Source organism: Biomphalaria glabrata, chromosome 9 (genome assembly GCF_947242115.1).
Source record: "Biomphalaria glabrata chromosome 9, xgBioGlab47.1, whole genome shotgun sequence".
NCBI lineage: Eukaryota > Metazoa > Mollusca > Gastropoda > Planorbidae > Biomphalaria > Biomphalaria glabrata.
In genome coordinates, this window is record NC_074719.1 from 30,870,041 (window position 1) to 30,892,284 (window position 22,244).

At 34.8% G+C, this 22,244-nt stretch overlaps 1 protein-coding gene across 15 annotated transcripts in view; it reads left to right on the top strand.

The window, feature by feature from the left end:
- Positions 1-22,244, top strand: part of LOC106073466 (centriolin-like) — a 276,342-nt gene that overhangs the window by 108,695 nt on the left and 145,403 nt on the right. For 14 of the 15 annotated variants that reach the window (XM_056040843.1, XM_056040842.1, XM_056040844.1 and 11 more), the window contains 5 exons: positions 7,912-8,022; positions 12,525-12,672; positions 14,258-14,371; positions 16,656-16,837; positions 17,878-18,078. In XM_056040843.1, the coding sequence (XP_055896818.1) occupies positions 7,912-8,022; positions 12,525-12,672; positions 14,258-14,371; positions 16,656-16,837; positions 17,878-18,078 (756 nt within the window). The remainder of the gene's footprint in view (positions 1-7,911; positions 8,023-12,524; positions 12,673-14,257; positions 14,372-16,655; positions 16,838-17,877; positions 18,079-22,244) is intronic. The other variant, XM_056040854.1, reaches the window with a different exon arrangement.

Sequence of the window (22,244 nt, forward strand, 5' to 3'; positions counted from 1 at the left end):
CTATAGAAAAAAATTTTTTTTCATCCACACTCCCTGCTCAAATAGTAAATCTAATGTTAGTCTGACTGTTATTAACAACCTTGTCAGATAGACATAACACATGAAGGCCCAGGGATAGTGTACTGTGTAGTTGATAACAACCACCACACGTTTTTTTTTCCATGCATGTTACAAAATATTATTTATTGTATGTTAAATGGTCAAGCAAGAAAATAACAATTCACATGATTAGTCAAGCATTCAGATCTATCGTTACACCAGCTAAAAAAAATAATTAAATTATGGCTTTTATATAGCGCTACTTTCATACTTATAGCATGCTCAGAGCGCTTTGGTCCAATCTCATTTGTGGACCAGTGTGGGGAATTAAGGGGTATCTAGGAGAAGGTTTTTCCATGCTGCCTTTAGACGCTCAGTAAACACAACTCTGCCCGAGTCGGGTGTCGAACCTCAAGCCAAGCCAAGTTCAAGCTCACTTAGCCTCTCGACCATGCTACACAGGTCAAATGGTTCGTAACACTCCAGCAATTATTTTTTTTTGTTCTATTTCTGGATCTAAATGAAAAAATCTAGATCTATTTCTATTATGAGATTTTAAACTTTAATGTAAGGTTTTTCGTTAGACCTATAGAATTAAAAAAGTAGCATTCTTTTCTAAAGGTTTTAGTTAAGGAAAAAATACACAGACACACATTTATTTAATGATTGAAGCATCTTTATTTTTCTCCCTCTGTCTGTCTGGTAAAAGTTTTGTACAGTTATTTATCCAACACCCAATCTCTTATTTCTTTTACCTGACAAAACAAGAATCAATTTTAAAAAATTAACCTATTAGTTAAATAGCTATTGATAATTAATTATTTTGTTGGTATTGTGAACAAGGGAAAGAAATTATACTTGACTGAAAATAAATGTGGCCCCTCATACCAGCCCACCCATACTAAAAAAATTGCCCACCCCTGGTCTAGCTAGACTACCAAACAAACCAAACCAAAAAAAAAAAAAAAAAATACGGATAGTTTTTAAAAGTTTATTATTTTTAAGGTTACGTTTGACTAATTTTTTAAATTGGTGATAAAACTTTTAGTTAAAATACTTTATTTAGTTGAAACTTATTTTAGTTTAACTTTTTACTAATTTTATATCAACTTACTCTGTCTGTTTGTCTGACTGTTCGTCTGTTTGGTAAGAAGTTTGTACCTTATTTCTCCATCACCCTATTTTGGATAAGGTTTAAATTTTGCACAATTATTTCTTGTAGCTGACAAAAAAATAACCAATTTAAAAAAACTAACAATTAGTTTATTAACCATTTGTAATTAATTATTTTGTTTAGTATCAATCAAGGGAGATTCTAGTTGACAGATGTGGTCCTATATGTTGAATTAGTCCCCTTTATACTCTGTGTAGAGAATTAGTTTGAAACCTTTTATTTTTATAAGCACTTCACTGGCACAGTGGTTAGTGTATTGTTCTGAGGCAGCTTGTGCCATCGAGTTCAAATTAAAGTCGTACAATTTAAAAAAAAAATTAATACTAGTCGACCGGCGGCGTATCATGCGCCGCTATTTTACAGGGCCGGTCTTAGGCCGTAATTGTGTAATCTGGTGAAAGAAGCTTCTCGCGCCTCAAATTAATGAATAATTACTTGAGGTCAACAATTCTCAAAGATAGATTGAAACATTTGGTAATTCTTGCTATTGAGCAGGATCTATGTAGGAAACAGAATTATTTTGATATTGCAGGGCCGGCCTAAGGCCAGTGCAACCTATGCGACCGCAGTGGGCCCGCACTTTCCTAGAATTTGCTCTAATTCAAGGTGTATAAATTATTAAATTAAACCATTTTATAACTTAAAACAAATTTCCCGCGCCCTCCTGTCGATATACCAGGAGCTCCTGGAAATCTCCCGAAATCGCAAAATGTACAAAAAAGTCATCAAAATGTACTTAAATATTTACACAAAAATTGTCATTTTGGGGTGTCATTCAATATGGAAATCGCCAATCTTACGCGCGGCATTATGTATCAGCCGTAATTGTGTAATAAAAATTCTGTTTCCTACATAGATCACGCTCGACAGCAAGAATCACCAACTGTTTCAATCTATCTTCGAGATTGTTGACCTCAAGTAATTCTTCATTAGTTTGAGGCGTGAGAAGCTTCTTTCACCAGATTCCACAATAGGCCTAATAGGTATTGCATAATGCCTTTTCTTTATTTCTTTATCATCGCGCGTAGGATCGGCGTTTTCCATTTTGAATGACACCCCAAAATGACAATTTTTTATCTATATATTTCAGGAGATTTTTAATTATTTTTTTTTTTGAGTTTTCAAAAGATTTTAATAATTTTATTAGCAGTGCCGTATCATGTATGTATATATATATATATATATATATATATATATATATATATATATATATATCATGTATACATATATCATGTATATATATATACCATAAACTCATCACACATTCGTCTCTTTCTAACCCTGTTACGATAACTATACATTATGTCCGCCTCTAAGCTGTGGGCCTTATTGGCTACAAAACATAGAACATTACGTAGCTACATTACGTAAGTACATTATATGCTGTATTATCAATTGTTCTGCATTAACAGAAGCAAATAAAAGGGAAAACACTCGCGCACTACCAATATTATGTTTCCTCTCTCACTCTGAAAATTGAAGCCAATTGGACGTTCTATAAGAACAAAGTGTGCTATAAGAGCTATATACAGTGGTCCCTACACTTTCACAGACCCGACTTTTGTGGAAGGGCTATACCACGGGTTTTCAAAAAATTAAAAAATAATACTCCCGCTTTTTTTTTTTAACACGGTAACACTCAGGGGCGTAGCTAGGGATTTGGGGGCCCGGGGGGATTGACCTTTTTGGGGGCCCCTTGCATTTTGACTTTCGAAATCATGACATGAGATAATGTACTTATTAAATATATAACCCTACAATCCAATTGGTACAGTATATCAATAAAATTAACACGTCGTGCTTTCTGTGCAGCCAAGGTCAAAGGTCATCTATAACATCATCTACATCAATAGTGTCTAGTATTTGTGACTCCACTGACATTAAAGCCAAACCTTTCTTGCGTAATTGTGCTCCTGAGATAGTTTTTGATTAACTTGAGCTTTGAGCATTATCTTTCACAAGACGCAATGGAAGTGGCCTGAGTTAGCAGTATTCGAATGGATGTTGCAAGGTTTGAGCACACATCATTACCATTTGAAGCCAGCTTCAAATGGCGATCGTGGCAATGGATTGTTGATGAGAAATGCTCGTGCATCAATGACATCATTGAACAAGTTTTTCATTAGCGTGTCATCATTCCTAGACTCCAACAGGTGTCTTGGTTCAAGAACAAGTTTTTCATTAGCGTGTCATCATCCCTAGACTCCAACAGGTGTCCTGGTTCAAGAACAAGTTTTTCATTAGCGTGTCATCATCCCTAGACTCCAACAGGTGTCCTGGTTCAAGAAGAAACCCAAAGGTGTCCACATGGTTTTCCAGCCTTTGGAATCTGTCATTCATCTCCATATGAAGTCTGTCCAGTACTTCTGTCACAACACGTTTGAATTTCAGTTCTATTGACAGTCCTATATCAAAACTCAACTCCCATCAAGTCTTTTCTTTCTTCTGGTGGTTTTGATTACAGGAAATCCATAGCATTCTCTACCTTCTTTTGCTCTTTCGATGGATTGTATGATCAGTTTCGTGAGCAAAAAGCATGAAAGGGTTTTAATTTCTTCAGCAGCTTTCCGTATGGGCAGTCCAGACTTTTGTAGTTTCTTCTGAACTATATTGATTTGGCGCAGGAGATTTGACCAGAGTTCCAGAAAAGCAAAAAGTCTTAACTTTCCACTGCATGAAGAAGATTCTGTGCGCAGTTTCTAATGTCTATTCTTTCAGTTGTTGATTCAGAAAATTTCTCCAACAGCTTGATGATTTTGTCGAGATGCAAGGAAACTGACGACTAGCTTCTTCTCTTGCGGACCACCTTGTATTAGTATTTTTCTCCTTTGTTAAACTTCCGGCTCCAGCTTATTTCAGTTTGGAAAAAAAAAAAGTGAACAATTCATGTACAATTTTAAAACAAAAGGTGACAATTGCTGGATCTTTTTCAAAAGAATGACGAGCTGCCAGGTTGAGAGAGTGATTATCACAGTTCAGAAATGTTGCCTTTGGAATTTGGTCTAAGAGACGTTTCTGTAGGCCAGACAGACGGCCACACATTGTGGCTGCGTTATCATAGGTCTGACCTCTGCATAGATCAAAGTCCAGTCCAATGTCTTTAAGAGTTGGATGGCTGCCTGGTCGTGCGGTTTGCACGCTGGACTGTCGTTCAGATTTATCGATGGTTCCGGGTTCAAACCCTGCCCTCTCCCATCCCCCGTCGACCAGCGGGAGGTTTAGACTAGGAAGTAATTATCTTCAACTCTGAAGGAACATCCGAAACATGTAAAACATTTTACAAACATAGTTCTCAGAACAAGTTCTGAAATCATAATGTTGTTCATCAAATTTCAAAATTTCAAAGTAACCAATGAATGACTCTTTTATTTTGAAATTATCAACATGCAAGTAACAAACTATTTGTTCTTGATGAGAAACATTTTGAGTGGAATCAAGTATCAGAGAAAAGTAACAAACTTGCTTGACTTTCCCAACAATTAATTCCCTAACTTTATTGCTCATCAGGTTAATGAACTCATTTTGAATTTCTGGTGACAAATGTGTCTTCCCATATTCAATTTTATGTAAGCGGTGTTTCGTAACTTCATCAAATTCTGTAAGAAATTTCAAAGACGCCAGGAAGTTGCCAGGATCGGGTGAATTCAGTTTTTCGTTGTGACCATGTAACCTTGAGTTTGTTTTTGCTAAGTACCCGGTACTTTAACGCTTCAGAATATCTCTCCAATACAATTTTTTTTTTGCGCATTAAACATATGTGACAGCTCATCTGGTTTTACCTTAGGGTTTTCTTCTTCTAACTTCCTCTTTAGAAGCGCTTGTCTGTGGTGGACTCCTTATCATGTTCTTTCAGTCCCTCATGTTTTTTCCATTTGGCGAAACCAACTCCAGGTTAGCTCAATGCACTAGATGTCTTTTCTGATGCCTCAGAAAACATGGTACGCATGCAAAACAAAACTGACATACCAAGTGTAGATAGAAGAGGAGCCAAGATCGGTTGTTAATATCTCCTGTTGGAAGCTTTCTAGTGAACCATGACGTCAAACTTCGTGATTTATTTTGGGTAAACCCTACAGGAAAAAAATACCGTTTACCTTCGTTTTGGAAAAATAAACTACCCTTTAATAGAATTTTTGCTCGCAGTTCCTCGGATAAAATTCCAGTCTAAATATATCCGAGGTCTTTGTACTTAATTAAAGCTTCTTCCACTTCCAGAGAAAGGGATTTCGGAAGACCATCAATTGACTCACCATCTCTATCACTTACTTCAGATGTTTTCTCATACTGTAGTTAAAGGTATTCCCCTGGAGTCTCTTCAGCACTACTTCTCTCGTCAAGAGACATTTTCACTTTTTGGACTTCTGTATCTTTGTATGAATCATCTGAATAGTGATACTTTTCTTCGACACATTCAGGGTCTCGGAAAGTGTTAATACTTTGTGTGGAATACGTACAACAGAGGCACTAACTTATGTAACAACGTGAATAGCCAGATTATATGACAGTGACGTAATATTTCATTTATTTAAAAACAAATTTGGGACACTCAAGAGTGGACACGGGGGATCTTCAAATTCTCCCCCCTCCTCCCCCACCCTAGCTACGCTACTGGTAATACTGGTTTACAGATTACCCACGTCCGCACGATGTCTATGCTCAGTAACCGATTGGAAAAAAAAACAACTTAATACGTCATCGCCAAACTTTCTGGAAGACGATTGGCCCAAATAACTGTACAAGCACATCAACTGATTCAATACAGCTAGGTTACAGTACCAAATAAGGAATCCTTCTCATAAACCAATTCTTTTTATACTGTAATGTGACATAAGAGTACTGTAAAAATTACTAAACATTTAATGAGTTTTTAAAAGGAACAACATGTAAAAGTTATTAATGAAATCGGAAATGGTTAACTAGAGGTTTTAAGTGTTTGGGGATGTCCTGTGATACTGTTCATATCCGAAAATAGTGTATGTATATTAAATTTAATACCACGAAAATCGCGTGCGGTCTTAGAACGTATCACCAGCAAAAGGAAACAAAAAAAAAAAAAAAAAAAAAACACTGTATATTTGTTTATTAATTTTCATTTTTTTAAAATCATTTTTCAAAAGTTGCATTTATGTTACTATAAGTGCTATAAATGACTTTGACTCTTTCATATGCCATTTTCATAATTCAAAGAGTAGTTCAAACTTGATCACTACGCAGTTTCCTAGTAAAATCTGTTTGGGCGTCGATGTTTAAAATACGAAATACGATTTGGATTTTTTGCTTCCACCTATGTGTTTTCATTGTGAACTGTTAAACGAGGATAGCCTCTTAGAATCGGCAGGTTATTAGATGCAGTCTTTACCGAAACTGAACGGTATTTCGAAACCAAAGATATTTGTTGGGAGCTTAAATTGGTATCATAAAGATACTGTGAAAATATTGAGTAACTAGTCTTTAGTTTATGAGAACAGATATAGCTTTCGAAGTTGGTGACAATATCGCGGGGCCCCCTCAGGCCCCACTTGCCACCCCCTAAGGCCGCTATTGACTTCAATACTTAAATACATAAGACACGTCTGTCTTCCTTAAATTACATGGCGTCTACTGCCTCTTGACCATGTGAATAACACCCCAACCGAGATTTTCTTCCCATAATGCCACTGCGGCCCCTTGATTTCCCCGTGTAACATCCTACTCTCCATAAACAAGTGAATCTCGTGCTCCACAACCAATAAACGCCACTAACTATCAAACAATGATGTGACAGCCACTTTAAAAAAACAACACATCTTGCAAAAAATTGTTTGGTTAAAACATTTTGATACTTCTTTACATCTAAACAAATCATGTCATTTTCATACTCTCTGTGTCTACTAACTTTTGCATCCTTCAGTCGCAAGATGACTATCATCTCATAGAAAAAAGATGAAAGTCTGGGCATTAGCTATGGTAGGAATGATGTTGCCCACATAGCATTTCTTCCCTTTCCATACTGCTGATGTATCCAAAGGAATGGCAAGTGCTGATTCCGTTGCAGATCAGCAGTATCGCAGGCCCTGCCGGAATGTTGCACTGTGTGCTGCAAAACGCATAAGGGTTGCCGGCTCATAATTTTTCCTCGCACGACGTGGCCTAAATTTGTGCCAAGGTGTCAAAAACTAAAAAAAAAATTTCCTCAAGGTTGACTCCCAAAGCCTTTCCCATGTTTGGGTATATAGGCAAGGCAGCAGAAGTTTTAATTCAGAATTTTCCATCTAAGTGGTAACCCTACCTACCCGAAGCTCATTGGTTGAAGCTCCAGTTAATCGTCTACTAATACATTGTTTAAAATCACAATGCTTCATTTAGTGATGTTCTTTTAAACTGGGCGTATTATAGATGGACACAGACTTACAGGATGTCACGTGTCAGTATTATATAATCTGGTGAGCTTCATAGGTCCTTCTTGTTTTAGTTTTTCTTTCATTGTTGTAGATGATCTCTTCGGCATTCTATTAAACCACTAATATTAAGCTGATCCCATTAAATTTGATAAAATAAGATTTAACTAATTTTAAACATATTAATAAATCGTGTTTTGTACAAAGACTATTATCTTTCTTTGTGGTACAAGTAGTAATGTAGCAATGTAGCCTTACTTTGTCATACATACTTAGAATGTATGTATTAACTTATGTAATACTATTCCTCTTTGTATCCAGGTTTTAGAAGCTGAAACTGAAGCTCATCACTGGAAAGATGAAATGAATCAGAAAGAAAAACATTTTGAATCAGAAATTGAAGAATATAGGCAACTGGCAGAGCTAATGAGGGTAATTAAAGCATTAAATATTAAATTAGTTGTATTATATATAAATTCAGAACACATTATATTGGTGTCTTTACACTCTTATATCAATTCATTCTGTCATTCTTGTAAAAAGTTTGTACAGGTTTTTTCTCCGATCTTGGATCAAGCTGAAATTTTGCACAATTATTTATTTTACCTAGCAAAAAAAAAAAAAAAAAAAAGCAAGAATTAAAAAAAAAAAATTAGTTAATTAACTATTGGTAATTAATTATTTTGTTTGGTATCAAACAAGGGAAAGAAATTGTACTTGACTGATCTGGTGTTTAAAGTTGAATTAGTCCTTGTTATTGTCACAAGACGCTAGCAGTGTGCTGGCGCCTGCTTTAACTGGTCGTGGTCTAGGGCGATTCTGGAGGCCCGACTGTTGACGCTGGAACCGTGTATGCTATTAATCTTTCGTGGCTTTAGCTGGTCACGATTTAGGTGTTTGTCTTTATAATTAACATATAAACACTAAACACCAGAATAATAGTTAGAAACACGTAGGCGTATAACTTTATTGACATACAATATAGAATCTTCCAAATAAAACGTTTACATACAGGTACATCAACAAAACTGGCAACTAAACTAAGATCTCTAAATGACTGTGAACGTTAGATTCCAATATAGTATTGAAGTACAATATTAGGAAAACAAGCAGAAGCAGGAAATGCGACCGTCCGCTCTACAAAACCCACGCCAACTGCCCCTTTGTCCCCAAAAATCCCCAGGTCACCCTCCCTCGTTGTAGACCAGGTCAACATTCCTTAGCCAGGCCCATAGTGGACTGTTGTTGTTCTGCTACACACACACAAACGGGTGTGGGCTCACAGCGGTTTGTGACAGTTATACTTTGTAGAGAGAAATAGGTTGCCACTTTAAAGTTCGAAACTAATAATAGATAACTATAAAATCTATTTTCATAAGCATTTCACTGGCACAGTGGTTAGTGTATAAGCTTGCGAAAGCTTGATGAGGCTTAAGCCCTCGTGTTCCCATTCAGGTCTTTCAACGTATTTTTTTTTATTAAATGCATTTAAAAATGATCACAATAACATTCTGACAGATACCCCCTTTTTTCTAATCTCACCCCTTTCTCAAATGGTCTAGACTAAAGATAAGATCATAGCGTATTGAGAAAGCTAAAAGCATGAAATTGCGATAAACAAAAACAATTTGGAAAAAAACATTTCTAATAATAATAATAATACTTTTATTTATAAGCGCTGTTAACAATCAAAATGTAGGCTCAAGACGCTGTTATAACATTACAAACACAAACATAAGAGCTAAAATGACAAACTAATCTAAAAAAGTTTTAAACAGGTAGGTCTTAATGTTCTTCTTGAAAGTTGAGTAGCATGTTGTCTGTTTGAGATTGATGGGTAGTGAGTTCCAAACCTTTGGTTCGTGCACTGAAAAAGCCCGCCGAGCGTAGCTTGTGAGGGAGAAATGTGGCACCACTAGAAGCGTTGAGTCCATTGAGCGCGGGGCTCTCTGAGGTACATATGGAGTGATCAGTTCGCTAAGGTATAAGGGCATTTCATTGTTATATATAGGCTACACTGATAACAAAGTGTGGCCACCTTGTAGTCGATTCTTGCTTTCACGGGAAGCCAATGGAGCGTGCGCAAGAGCGTAGTAGCAGAATCTCGTCTTGTTTTTCTAAGGACTATTTGAGCGGCGTTGTTCTGTATATGTTGCTGCTTGGCTATTTTGTCATCGGGTATACCTGCTAGCACGGCGCTGCAGTAGTCAAGGCGGGAGAGTATTGTTGTAAACCTGGTGGTGACACAGATGGGGGTGGTGCTGTGTGTTTTTGGCCTATCCAAATCGCCACAGTCCAGCGCAGGAAGAGCGGTCAACTGTGACCAGTGACAGTACACGCCAGTTCGGCAACGACCTGTGTGTAAATATTACGCACGCAAGTCACGGCGATTGTGATCATTCTGAGTGGTCAAGAACGTTCCATCCGATTCTAGAAGGCCAGTAGAGACACTATATAAGAGCGAGTGTGTCAGAAAGACTGGACTTCACGTTACCTCGCAATGTGACCAGTAGGCCTACGAGGCGAGAACCAGCACGGAGTGTGAAGTCAGGCGGAGCAAGACTAGGTTTTTGTAAAGATAGTGTAATATTGTTGCCAACTGTACAGTGTTGTAATGTATTTGAAATTAAATTGCTACTGTTACTTTGGAGCCCTGAGTTGTGAGGTTCTTTGTGTCGTGTGGTGCAGTGTGAAGAGAGCCTGGATAGTAGAGGAGAGATCGTAACAGTATGAATGCCACAGCTAGCTTTTTTTGTTAACTCCGTTGTCAAATATGGTCGGATCTGGCCTAATCTGCGTAGCTGCAGATAAAGACCATTGCAGAGTTGATTTACTTATGGGTCGAAAGATAGTGTTGAGTCGAAGAAAACTCCAAGAATCAGCACTACATGGACATAAGGAACCTGGCAGTTCGTGATAAAAAGAGAATCTGTGCCTTTGACTTATGATACGTTGTTCCGAGTGCCAATCTTAATTATTTCTGTCTTGTCTTCGTTCATTTTGAGTTTATTCTCAACCTTCCAATCGCTCACCCTTGCAACGGTACCACTGATTTTCTCTGCCAAATGCGACATCTCTGAGGGTACTGAGGAATCGTATAACTAATTATTGATTTTAGGAAAAACAAAGACCATATTGCAGAAATTTAGATAAATAACCAAACCATAGAACAAGTACAAGAATATAAATATCTAGGTACAACTATCAACAACAAACTAATATGTAATTAGCTCTGTCAAAACATATACAAGAAAATTCACCAGCGACTCTTCTATCTCAGAAAGCTAAGAAAATTTAACATAGACAAAACAATCAAACTTTTCTACACAGCAACTATCAGCAGTCTAATCAACTTTGCCATCACCTGCTGGTATGGTAATACTTCACTGGCACAAATACATAGACTTAATAGGCTAATTTTAAAAAAGCATCGTATATCACTCAAATACAGCTACTATCTCTTGAAGAGCTTTTTCAAGAAAGATGCATTTTCAAAACACTCACGATTCTTAAGGACAACCTGCACCCATTAAACCACTGTTACATAAGATCTGAACGAAGTGGTCGTCTCCTTCCCATTAGGACTAAAACAGAAAGATTTAAAAACTCCTTTATCCCACTATTGGTCAGAGAGTTACAAGATCAGCTGTCGTCATCGAGAAGTACATAGAAGTCTAATTCATAAAGCGCTGGTTGTGAATGTGTATGTGTTTCGTGAGTGAATGTTGTTCGAATTTTTCATCCATATTGTTTTTGTAAAGTAGTTACGCTAAGGTTGTCAATTGTAGTCAACCTGAATTTCCATTTGATTGGATCAATAAAATTATCTTATCTAACTGTGAGTCATCGGCAAGAAATGGTACAAGATGCCGGTTGGCCGTATGATACCGCTGAGTGGGTATGTATGCATAGTGAACAGTACTGGGCCTAGAACTGATGCCAGTGGTACTCCGTACTTCAATATTACACTTGTTGATTCTTTCCCGTTGACAACGACACTTTGGTAGGATCCAAGCCACTTTAGGACGATTCCTACTAAACCAAAAGTGGCAGAGAATCTGGCCATCATTATTTCATGGTCTAGCATATCAAAGGCTGCGGACAAGTCCAGCATGGAAAGTGGCATATGTCGGAATTGTGAAGTAAGTTGTTTAGTACCCTGACCTCTGCTGTCTCTGTGCTACGGCACTTCCTGTATGCAGATGGAAATTCTTCCAAGAGACGGTACTGTTCAAGATGAGAAAGAATTTGCGCTAACACGATGCGCTCCAGAAGCTTTGACAGGAAGGGAAGATTTGATACCGGGCGATAGTTTTTTAGACATTCCGGGTCAAGACTGGATTTCTTTAATAAGGGCACGACAAGTGCATGCTTAAATTGCTTTGGTACAAACAGATTTATTATTGTCCAAACTAATTGATACAACTACACTTTTAGCTTTGCTTTTTTTTAAAAGAACTTTTATATTTTTCATCTTTTATTTATCTAGATTTTTTAATTTTTATTGAGACTTATATACAAGAAATTTTTTTATAACCTTAGGGAGTATAGTATGCTCAACACTGAGCCCCCCCTGCCCTAAAAAGAAAAAAAACACCCTTTGAATCATTAGAATTATCTGGACCCTTATTGTTGCACAGGATCATGCCAAGATTTTCTATTTCTGCTTTGACTGCCGTTTTTAAGGGTTTATACCCTCTATTTTATTATGCAAGTAATATTTTAATTAGCATTAGTTAATTCCAAAAGGCCTATTTAATTCATCAGATAAAACAATATTTTGACATATTCCATTTTTAGTCATGTATTGTTTTAGTTGTTTACTTGAAATCAGTTTATCTATATACTTCTACTATGTTTAAATAAATATTTATAAATTCAATAAATGTAAATAAAAAAAAACTAAGTAATGAAAATATCTTATTTCTATATAGGAAAAGCAGGAAGCCAGAATTCAAGTAATAGCTCAAGATTTAGACCAAGCTCAATTTGTGGCTGATGCTTTACAATCTTTGCTGGAAACTAAAGAAAAAGCACTTAGTGAAGAGTTTAGCACTTCTGGGATAAAAAACCAGATGATATGTAAATTAAAAATTAGACTTTTAGACATGTCTTCTATATGCATTTCAAAATGTTTTTTTTTCTTTTGATAACAAATAGAAACTCTCATCAATGAAATATAAGTTAGAAAAGTAAACAAGATAATAATTTATTTAACTGGCACAATAAATCCATTCACAGCTGACTATACCATTTGGGTTCTAACTATCTATTGTATGCTGTAATTAATAATGTAGGCCTATCTATTTTAAGTTTTTTTTCTCAGGGACAATAACATTTTTGTCTTCTTTTTGTATAATAATGTGATTATTCCACTTAGTTTGTCCCTGAGATTCCTAGCCTGTATTCTCTATAATTCTGATGAACTCTAGTGTAGTCCCTTTAAGATTTGATTGAATTTCCCAGTTCTCTTTTTATTTGGATAAAACAAATCAAAGCAACTTGATAAACCAGTTACACAGACTCAAAATATCTAGGTGTTATAATAAATGAAAAATTATCTTGGAATTAAGAAAATTATTAAGAAATCAAGCATTAAGGCTTATTAAAAAATGAAGTAATCCAACAAGCACTAAAATGCTATCTTACCTTGGTTGCACCTATATGTCAGTGGCATCACTAGGGGGTTGTGCTCCGCACAGAAGGACACCCAAAAAACACAAGGATGCTCAGAGGACAAGCTTATTACAAACTTGCTTGATCCACTGTGGCTTTTTCTTAAGCTGTGGGGGGAACCCCATGGAGGGAGGTGTTCAATATCCCAATCAATTGGGAAGGGGCAAAGCTGTTTAAATATGTTACAAGGGTACAATTTAAAATGTATATTTTCACTGTAGTTATCAATCAACATGTACCTCCAGTATCCCTCGCATAATAGTATTGGCCAATGCTTCTTTGTTAGACTTAAATTTAGCAACTTTTTTACCAAGATGAATAGTGAACTTAGATTCCAAGATAATACTTCATTATGGGGATGTCCCACTCTGTTATACTTTAACATTGACATGGGAAGAATTGCATTGAAGATGCCAGACACCAACCCTAATAATGCCACTGGAATATACATGCTTTTTTGGGGGGACCCTCAACTCAAGAAAACAAAGAAACTAGTACATAAGTAAAAAAAAATTAGTGAAAATGTAAATTCACATTTGACTACAGTAACATCATTAGTAAAATAATAAACTTAAACTGGCTTCAGGGAAAAAGACTAAAAAGGAAAGTAGAAATAATACATAAAACATGGAATCATAACTTACAAAAAAACACAACCTAATTAAATACTCTGAGAGACACAAAGATAGAGGAACATTTCTTACTCCATATGCTATGACTAATGTGTGCAAGACTTCCTTCTTTCCTACTGTCAATAAAGCATTGAATCAACTAAGGAAATTAATGACTTTGTAAACATTAGGTCTTTATTTAACATGATAGACTAAATTAATACATTTATACTTGTAGGACATAATTATCTTCTTTTTTGAATTTATACGATAATATCTTTTTTGGTTTCTTGGATATTAATCTATTTGCATCTTAGATATTATTGTTTAAACTGCAATCTTTGATTATTGTTGATTTCAACTTTTGTTCTTTCAAACAGCTGCTCAAGAGGAAGAGCTGGTCAAACTTTATGATATTCTCGAAAAACAAAGAGATGAAATAGAAAATTTGAATCAAATGCTAGATCATCTAGCACAACAGGGACCTGATGGAGGTGAGTAATCATGGCTATTTTTATCTTTGTTTTTTTTTTTTAAAGTAAATTGGTATGTAATGTCTGTTGTACCAATGGAATCCATGAGTCATATGTGATTGATTCTTTAGGACAAAACCTTTTTATTTGTAACTTCCAAATTATTTATTTTTGCAATTTCACTTTGTTATTGCAATGCCTCAAGTATTTCTTATCTTGCATGCACTAGAAAATAATTCTTTACTTCCTTGCCTTAAAAATGAAGCCTATCTTGCATGATCAGACAAAGTTGCTATCTGCAAGGGATTAATATTAGGTTGGAACAAGAATTAGGTGGGGACAACATTTTTAGAAACTTTTTCATTAGCCAAGCTTTCAGATCAAAGGAAAATGTAGAAGATACTTTTGGCCTAAATGGAGAGATTAGCAAGCTTGTTTTAGAAAAAATATATCTAGCATAAATCAAATTACATTACTACACATTTAGATGGCATAGTTATTGAAATGGACGGCTGCATGGCCATGTGGTATGTGCGTTAGACATTCAGTTGTCTTGATGGTCCAGGGTTCATACCATGCATGCTGCCATTCCCATTTGAACTAAGGAACTAGATTATCTTCAACTCTGAAGCAACATCCGAAACATAAGACAACAATAAGGCTACATCTGTTAATCATTTTCATAGAAAATGAAAAAGCATATTTACATTATGTAGTGTTACCAGACATATGTCCTCCTTTTGTGGCTCTTTTTCTTGTTTATGGACCTAAAGTGTGGCAATTTCCCATTTTTGTTTACTTCTATTATATATTATCTATCAATTAAATTCAAACTCACCCATAATTAACAAGCTCCTTCATGATCAGGTCGGGGTTCATACATTCAAGACAGGTCAAAGGATACCAGTTACTCAGAGATAATCTTTTTCATTTTGCATTCTCAGGCTTAATGCTAATGTTGAAAGAATGTTTTATCTGACTCAGGAGCTGTGGACTAAAGAAAATGAAGTTCCACCTGTATGTGTACATGAAAGCTAATAAATTACTGCTAAAATCACATCTTGGAAATATGATGCTTGATATAGTAGTTTTTTTTTTCCTTTTTTTGGGCATGCATATATCTGGTAACTTTAAGATTGCATGACCTCTTGTGTCATTATGCATTCCTGATAAATAGTGAATAAAATTATGGAACCTTATTGAGGAGTCAGATTTTGAAAAATATTTTTTCCACTATTCATATGTTCCAACATCTACTGAGCTGGTCATGCACACACACACATATTGTTAAGAGGTGGGTTGAAACAATAAAAAAAATAAGAAATCTACTATTCCCCTGTTGCTGCTATCACTCTGATTGCAGGCTTCTTGCTAAAGCACAATCCAGTTGTAATGAGTCAATAATTCTGGTAAAAGAAATATTTTACAATACTCTAAATCAAATTTACACACAAACACAAAAAGAAAAACAATCCTTAATCTCTCAATTGAGAAAATCAAAACTAATGTCCCTTAATACACTAATACACTTACTGAGGTCATTTACACCCTCCAGCATAAAATCAAATCATGCTAATTCTCACATGAAAACAAGCAAAATATAAAAAAAATCCTTTAAAAAATACAACTTATTTCCCATATTTGATATCAAAACAAAAAAATTAATTACCAATAATTAATTGGCTTATTGGGTATTTAAAAAAAATACATTTATGTTTTGTTAGGTATAATAAATAAATGTTTAAAGGAGAATTTGTGAGGGAGAAATAGCGTTAAAAATCATTTAGTTGGGCTAAACTCAACAAATTTAGCCATATCTATGAATACTGAAGGATTAGTTTCCCTTGTTGGTATCAAACAAAATAATTAACTACCAGTAATAATGGACTAATTGGTTACTTTTAAAAAAAAATGTATTCATGTCTTTGTCTATGCCAATGAATAGGCCTATATGTGTGAAGCTTCAACTTGATCCAAGAATGGGTGTGGGAGAAATAACATGTACACACATTCTATCAGACAGATAGAAAGCAGACAGACAGACAGATCGAGTTGATATAAGCTTTGTAAAAAAATGATTAGTCAGGGGGAGGTAACATGTTTACATGCTAAATGGAAGCCCTTTTAAAAAATCAGCATCTAACTTATTAGCATCATAGATGAAGGTGGTGGAAAATAGGCGTTTGAAAGCATTGACAAAGTAATTGCCACCTTTATGGACCTGGATTGTGAATTTTATTAAAATCTTTTTCTTTCAAATCTTCATATAGTTTATATGTGTTTTTGGAAAAAATTTGCTCCTCAGTTGGGATTGGATTTGATGATGAATTGTGGCATATACGTCAAGAAGTGAACAACTTGAAGGAGACCTTAGCTATGCAGTCTGCTTATGTTCAGGCTATGCCCAGTGTTGGTCACATTGAAGTGCAAACCAATAGTCAAGATGCTAGTGATAACCATCCTAGAAATGAAACACATATTTTCATGGCAAGTTTTCATTTCCTTTTACCTATATCAAATTTGTTTGATGGCTGGGCCTATTGAAAAAAAGGGGCAAAATTAAAATGGTTCTTAGAAGTCTTTTCTTGCAGTTTCAAAAATTCTTCTTTGTTGTTCATTTTAGTCTCTTTTCAAAAATATTTTCAAAAAGTTGTATGTGTAATCATTATCTTTTCTTAATAGAGTAAATACTGAAATGTGTTCTCATGGCTAACAAGGTAACAAGTAGATGGGAAAAAAAGGACTAACAGTCCTTGAAAAATCTCTTAAAATGTTTTTATATCACTGATTGGTTTGAAAAGACGTGACTATATCACTGATTTGTTAGGTTTTCTTTCAGTCATTTTCTTTGAAGGGACATCACTAATTTATGATAAATTCCTTTTTGTTGTCAATATTTTAATTAGGAAATAGTTAAATGACTGTTTATTATTTGATTGTTATCTTGACACAATTGAACTATTATATGGTTGTTTTTTACTTTTTTGCTTTTATTTTGTATAATAAAAGGTTTTGTTCAATAAATTTAATGAAAAAGTTCATTTTTTAAAAACTTAATTGTTATAGCAGTTTTGAAAATCATTGCAGATTTTAGAATATGAAGAGCCACATTAGTTTTCACATTAAAAAAGTCTATGAAATTTGCATTAAGTTTAAGATGTACTTGTTAAAATTTAAATTTTTAATTTGCTACTACAGATTAACAATTGAATAGTTATAATTTAAGATATGTTTTTCTTATCCTTCTGCTATATTAAATTTTTTTTGACCAACTGCCAGAATAAATATTTATGAATGCAGTTTTTTTTTTTACTTCAAAGAAAGTCATTTTACCCATTTTGTATTCTTAACAAGATACCCTGATTTGGAAACCACTATTCTGTCATTACTAGTAGTAATTAAAATATCAATTTTAAGCCTGTTGATAACTATAATACATTTTAATCAGTCAGTAATATGAGGCAATCTTCTGTTGCTAAAAAATGTTTACTTACACTTTGCTATTACATAAAATGTCAATCTTCAAGCCCAGGAACATAGCAAAAACAAATGGCACTAGAAAATTGTCTAGAAGTCAACCTGCCAGTGTAGCTTCTACTCACCACTCCTCTTTGAAACCACATTCTGGTGCCAGTACCACAACATATAGTGGTAGAACATATGATACTTCAAAACAAATATATGCTCCTCTTGGAACAGCATCAGTACCATCTTTTTCATTTCCTCAGGTATGTATGATAATTTATAGCTCTCCATGTAGTAACAATATTACTCATACATTTATATATATATATATGTATGTATGTGTATATATATGTGTGTGTGTGTATGTATGTATATGTGTATATATGTGTAGTGATAAATCTATGTAAGGCTATTGGACGATGACAGTTCTTTATCTATATGACATCACATAATAACAAGGTCTATCTTATGCACAGTTCCTTCATAAGCTCTTAGACTAAGTTGAACTCTGTTGTCTATCTAATGTCAACCTTTCTTCTCAGTCTAATCTCTAACAGTCCACATGCTAGAGCGCACTTCTGCACTAATTTGGATGGGGGTATGCAAGGCAGAGTTATAACAATATATATGTGTATATATATATATATATATATATATCATTTTAAAAATGAGATTAACTTATTATAGTGATGTGATGTAATGATTTAAGAGTCTTATACCCTTCTTTCATGTTGATGTTGTGGCATTTCATATCATAATTTCCTAGACCTTGATCTAGTGAGCACTAGTACTAAAGTGTAATGCTTACCCGTTGTTTGAATGGATTACATGGCATAGTTTAAATTAAGAATTTCATCCTATACTCTTAAGCGAGTTATAATATTCTTGTATGTATGTATTGGAAAATGCTTAATTGACCACAGCATCCAGATTCCTAGTCTACAGTGCCTGTGTTGTGAGCACTCTTCTTTATGGCAGTGAGAGCTGGTCAATATACATGTTCCAAGAGCACATATTGAATAGTTTCCACCTGCGCTCCGGAGTGCATGGAGAAAGGCTGTGTGTGCTAGTGCGATTGACGCCGATAGCAAAAGAAATGAAGCGTCCTTAGTCAAGAGAAAGAAGAAGACAGCTCCCCCCCCAGCCAAATATATATATATATATACACCGGTATGTGCATGTCTGTGTTTGTACACAGGGCTGGCCTTAGGCTACTGCAATCTTTGCCGCCGCAGTGGGCCTCTGCACTTTCATAGGCCCCGCGCTAATTCTAGGTATAAACTCTTGAATTAAACCATTATAACTTAAAACAGGGTTGCTGCGTCAAAATCGAAAAAGTCATGGAGATCTCCTGAAATTGTAGAAATCTCCTGAAAAATAGACAAACTTGTAACTTTGGAGGTGTTAATTAATTTGGAAAACGCCAATCCTACGTGTGATAAAAAAGGCCTTGTCAGTTGTCAAGCACTATTTCTGGTATTTAAACTAAAGGATATACACATTCTGAGGTATCAACAGTGCAATATCCTGCAATTAAAAAATTTTAGTTCAAAAAACCTAATCTGCTGTTCTTACTTAGGACTAAGATCCTCCCGCGCTGTTCGGTGCATTGGGCGGCAAGCTGTCTCCACAAAAATCTATCACTGGCAATGACTGGAGCCTCTTCCCACCTGGTGTCCACTGTTCTGAGGTTCTCCATGAATGTGTGGTGCCAAGTTATAGTAGGACGTCCCTGTTTGCGCTTTCTTCATAATGGCCTCCATGTCATCGCAACTCTTGGTATGCGTAATTCATTTTGTCGGAGAATGTGTCCTGCAAACCTCATGCGACGCTCTTTCACAACCTTACTAAGGGGTCGGCATAGGATTTCTTTGATTGAGACCCGATCTCTATAAATCCGTCTTATCCATCTTTGTTAAACCATATTTAGTCTTTTTTTTAATTTCGGCATATAACTTCCATGCTATTCACTTTATTAATGGAACCCAGCGACTGGTAAAAATGTGTAACCTCTCTTGGCTACGCCCTTGGAATTTGGTGACTGTAGTTTGCTTTAGATTTTATATCAAAAAGGGAAGTTTTATTGTCAAAACCATCAGTTGGGGGGGGGGGGGGGGGTTAAACTAAACAATCTCTTGAGTTTTTTTTTTAAACAAACTCAAAACCACTTTAGCTACGCTCGTAGAATTTGATGATTGTAGTTTGCTTTTGAATATTATTGAAGAGAGGGTTTCCAACCTCAAAACTATCTGTTGGGGGATTTTAAACTCAAGACCATCTGAAGGGGTTTTAAACTTAAAGCCCTTCTGGAGGAGGGGGGTTTAAACTCAAAACCGTTTTGGCTACGCTCGTAGAATTTTGAGAATATAATTTGCTTTTTTTTATATTGAAGAGGTGATTTTTAGCTTCAAACCCCGCTGGATTGGTTTTTTAAACACAAAACCCCTCTTGGCTACGCTTATAGAATCTTGTAGGCCTAACTGTTGTATGCTTTAGTCTTATATTGAAGAGGGGGTTTTATCTAAAAAATATTTTGGAGGGGTTTTTGAAATCAAAATCCCCCTTAGCTATGCTCTTGTAATTTGGGAATAGTCGACGATTTGAAAGTTAATGTATGTCGATTTCTTTTTCAAAACAAAATCCGGAACATTCTTTACCGATTAAAAAAATTGTGTTATGTTTCAGCAAGAAAATTAAATCTAAAATAAGTCTAACAAACCTAATAGCGTCTTTTCCCCTTACGGGGGCCACTAAAAAGTGTTTTTCAATAATCGTTTCTAATACATTACTTTCTTATTTTAAAATCCTGAACAACCTATTTTCGATATTTTTGAAAAAAAATTCATTTGACATACATTTGTTTTAAGTTGAAAATACGGAACGATTGGATATCGATAATTAAACTATAGTGACGTATTGTCAAAGAATATAAGTGTAATGTAAGTTAGTGATGTGATTTCAAACAATCAGTTCACATAATTTTATATATAACAATTTCAGGAACAACTTTATAGTTAATGAAATATAAGTCAGCATAGAGATTTTCATTTAGCATTTATATGCCATTTACATTAAAAAAAACGGAACAATTGATCAAGTGTTTTCAATATTTAAGCAATGAAATTGAATATAATATAAATTAGAAGAGCAAACAGACACTCGTTGACATTGATTTGTTTTCACAAAACCATCCGGAACAATCTATTATAGATACTTAAAACTATAGAGATGTTTCAGAAGGAACATTAATGGTTAAATCAGATTTTCAATTTCATTAAGTGTCATTGTTGTTTTTTTTTAATCTAAACGTGACGGACAGACCGACCAACAGACAAACGCACAAAAATAAGCGGCTTTTATCTTGATGGCCCCACTAAACAAAAAATAAATAAAATCTGATTATTTAAAAAGTTTTAAGGAATTAGTTTAGCAACATATCACGCCGCGGCGTTACGGCACTGCACGAAAGTCGCTGCATAAAATGTCCATTTAAAAAAATGTGCGTGATATTTACATACAAAGTGCATTCTTAGCCTTTATAAACAAACATAAATGTTTTCTTTTAATTTTAGCAGCTAGTTGACCAGAAAAAACACCTTTAACTAATATTTATATTTGTTGTGAACATTTCTTGTACATTTTATAAATATATTTGACTTAGTGATACGAAAATACACAAAAAATTGTAATTCTTCGTTAACGTATTGTAACATTGCCTCCCTTACATTTACGTAATTGTTTTAGAATTGGTGTATTTTTATGAAAAAATCGCTTGCATAATTAATTTTATAAATTAAATCTTCTAACGATAACTCTAAACTGACATCATTAACTGAGAAGTTTTAGTATTAAACCTAATTAAATTAAAGCCCAATTTTGAAATTTTATCAAAGCAGCCCACTAATAGGCATTTATTTTTTGGTTTGTAAATTCATGTAATAGCTATTACATTTTATTTAGCTTCATTTTGAATTATTTCTTAATAAATATACACAGGGCTTAGAAATAAGTGAGAAAAAAATACACATTTGACGTTGATGAATTTTGAAAAATGCATTATTAGCTGAGCAGGGGGTCTACCAAAAACTGGAAAACATGGTAAGGGGCCTATGAGACAAAAAAGATTGGGAACCACTGGACTTTAGATAATAAAATGTTATAAATCACAGACGTTCCTCCAAAAAAAAAAAGATTATTATCAGTACTAACCAAGCTTGTCTGGTAAAAAGCTATCAATATTGAACAATGCACTGCAAACAATGAACAAATAGCGATAACTAGTAACCAATGAACCTAATATCTTCCTCGTTTTCTTGTTCTAGTATCCCAAAGAAATGTTGTAGATGATAAGCTCTATACTTGACCCATCTTTCACAGTTTCTTTGTCTAGTATCACAAAGCAATGTTCTAGATGATAAGCTCTATACTT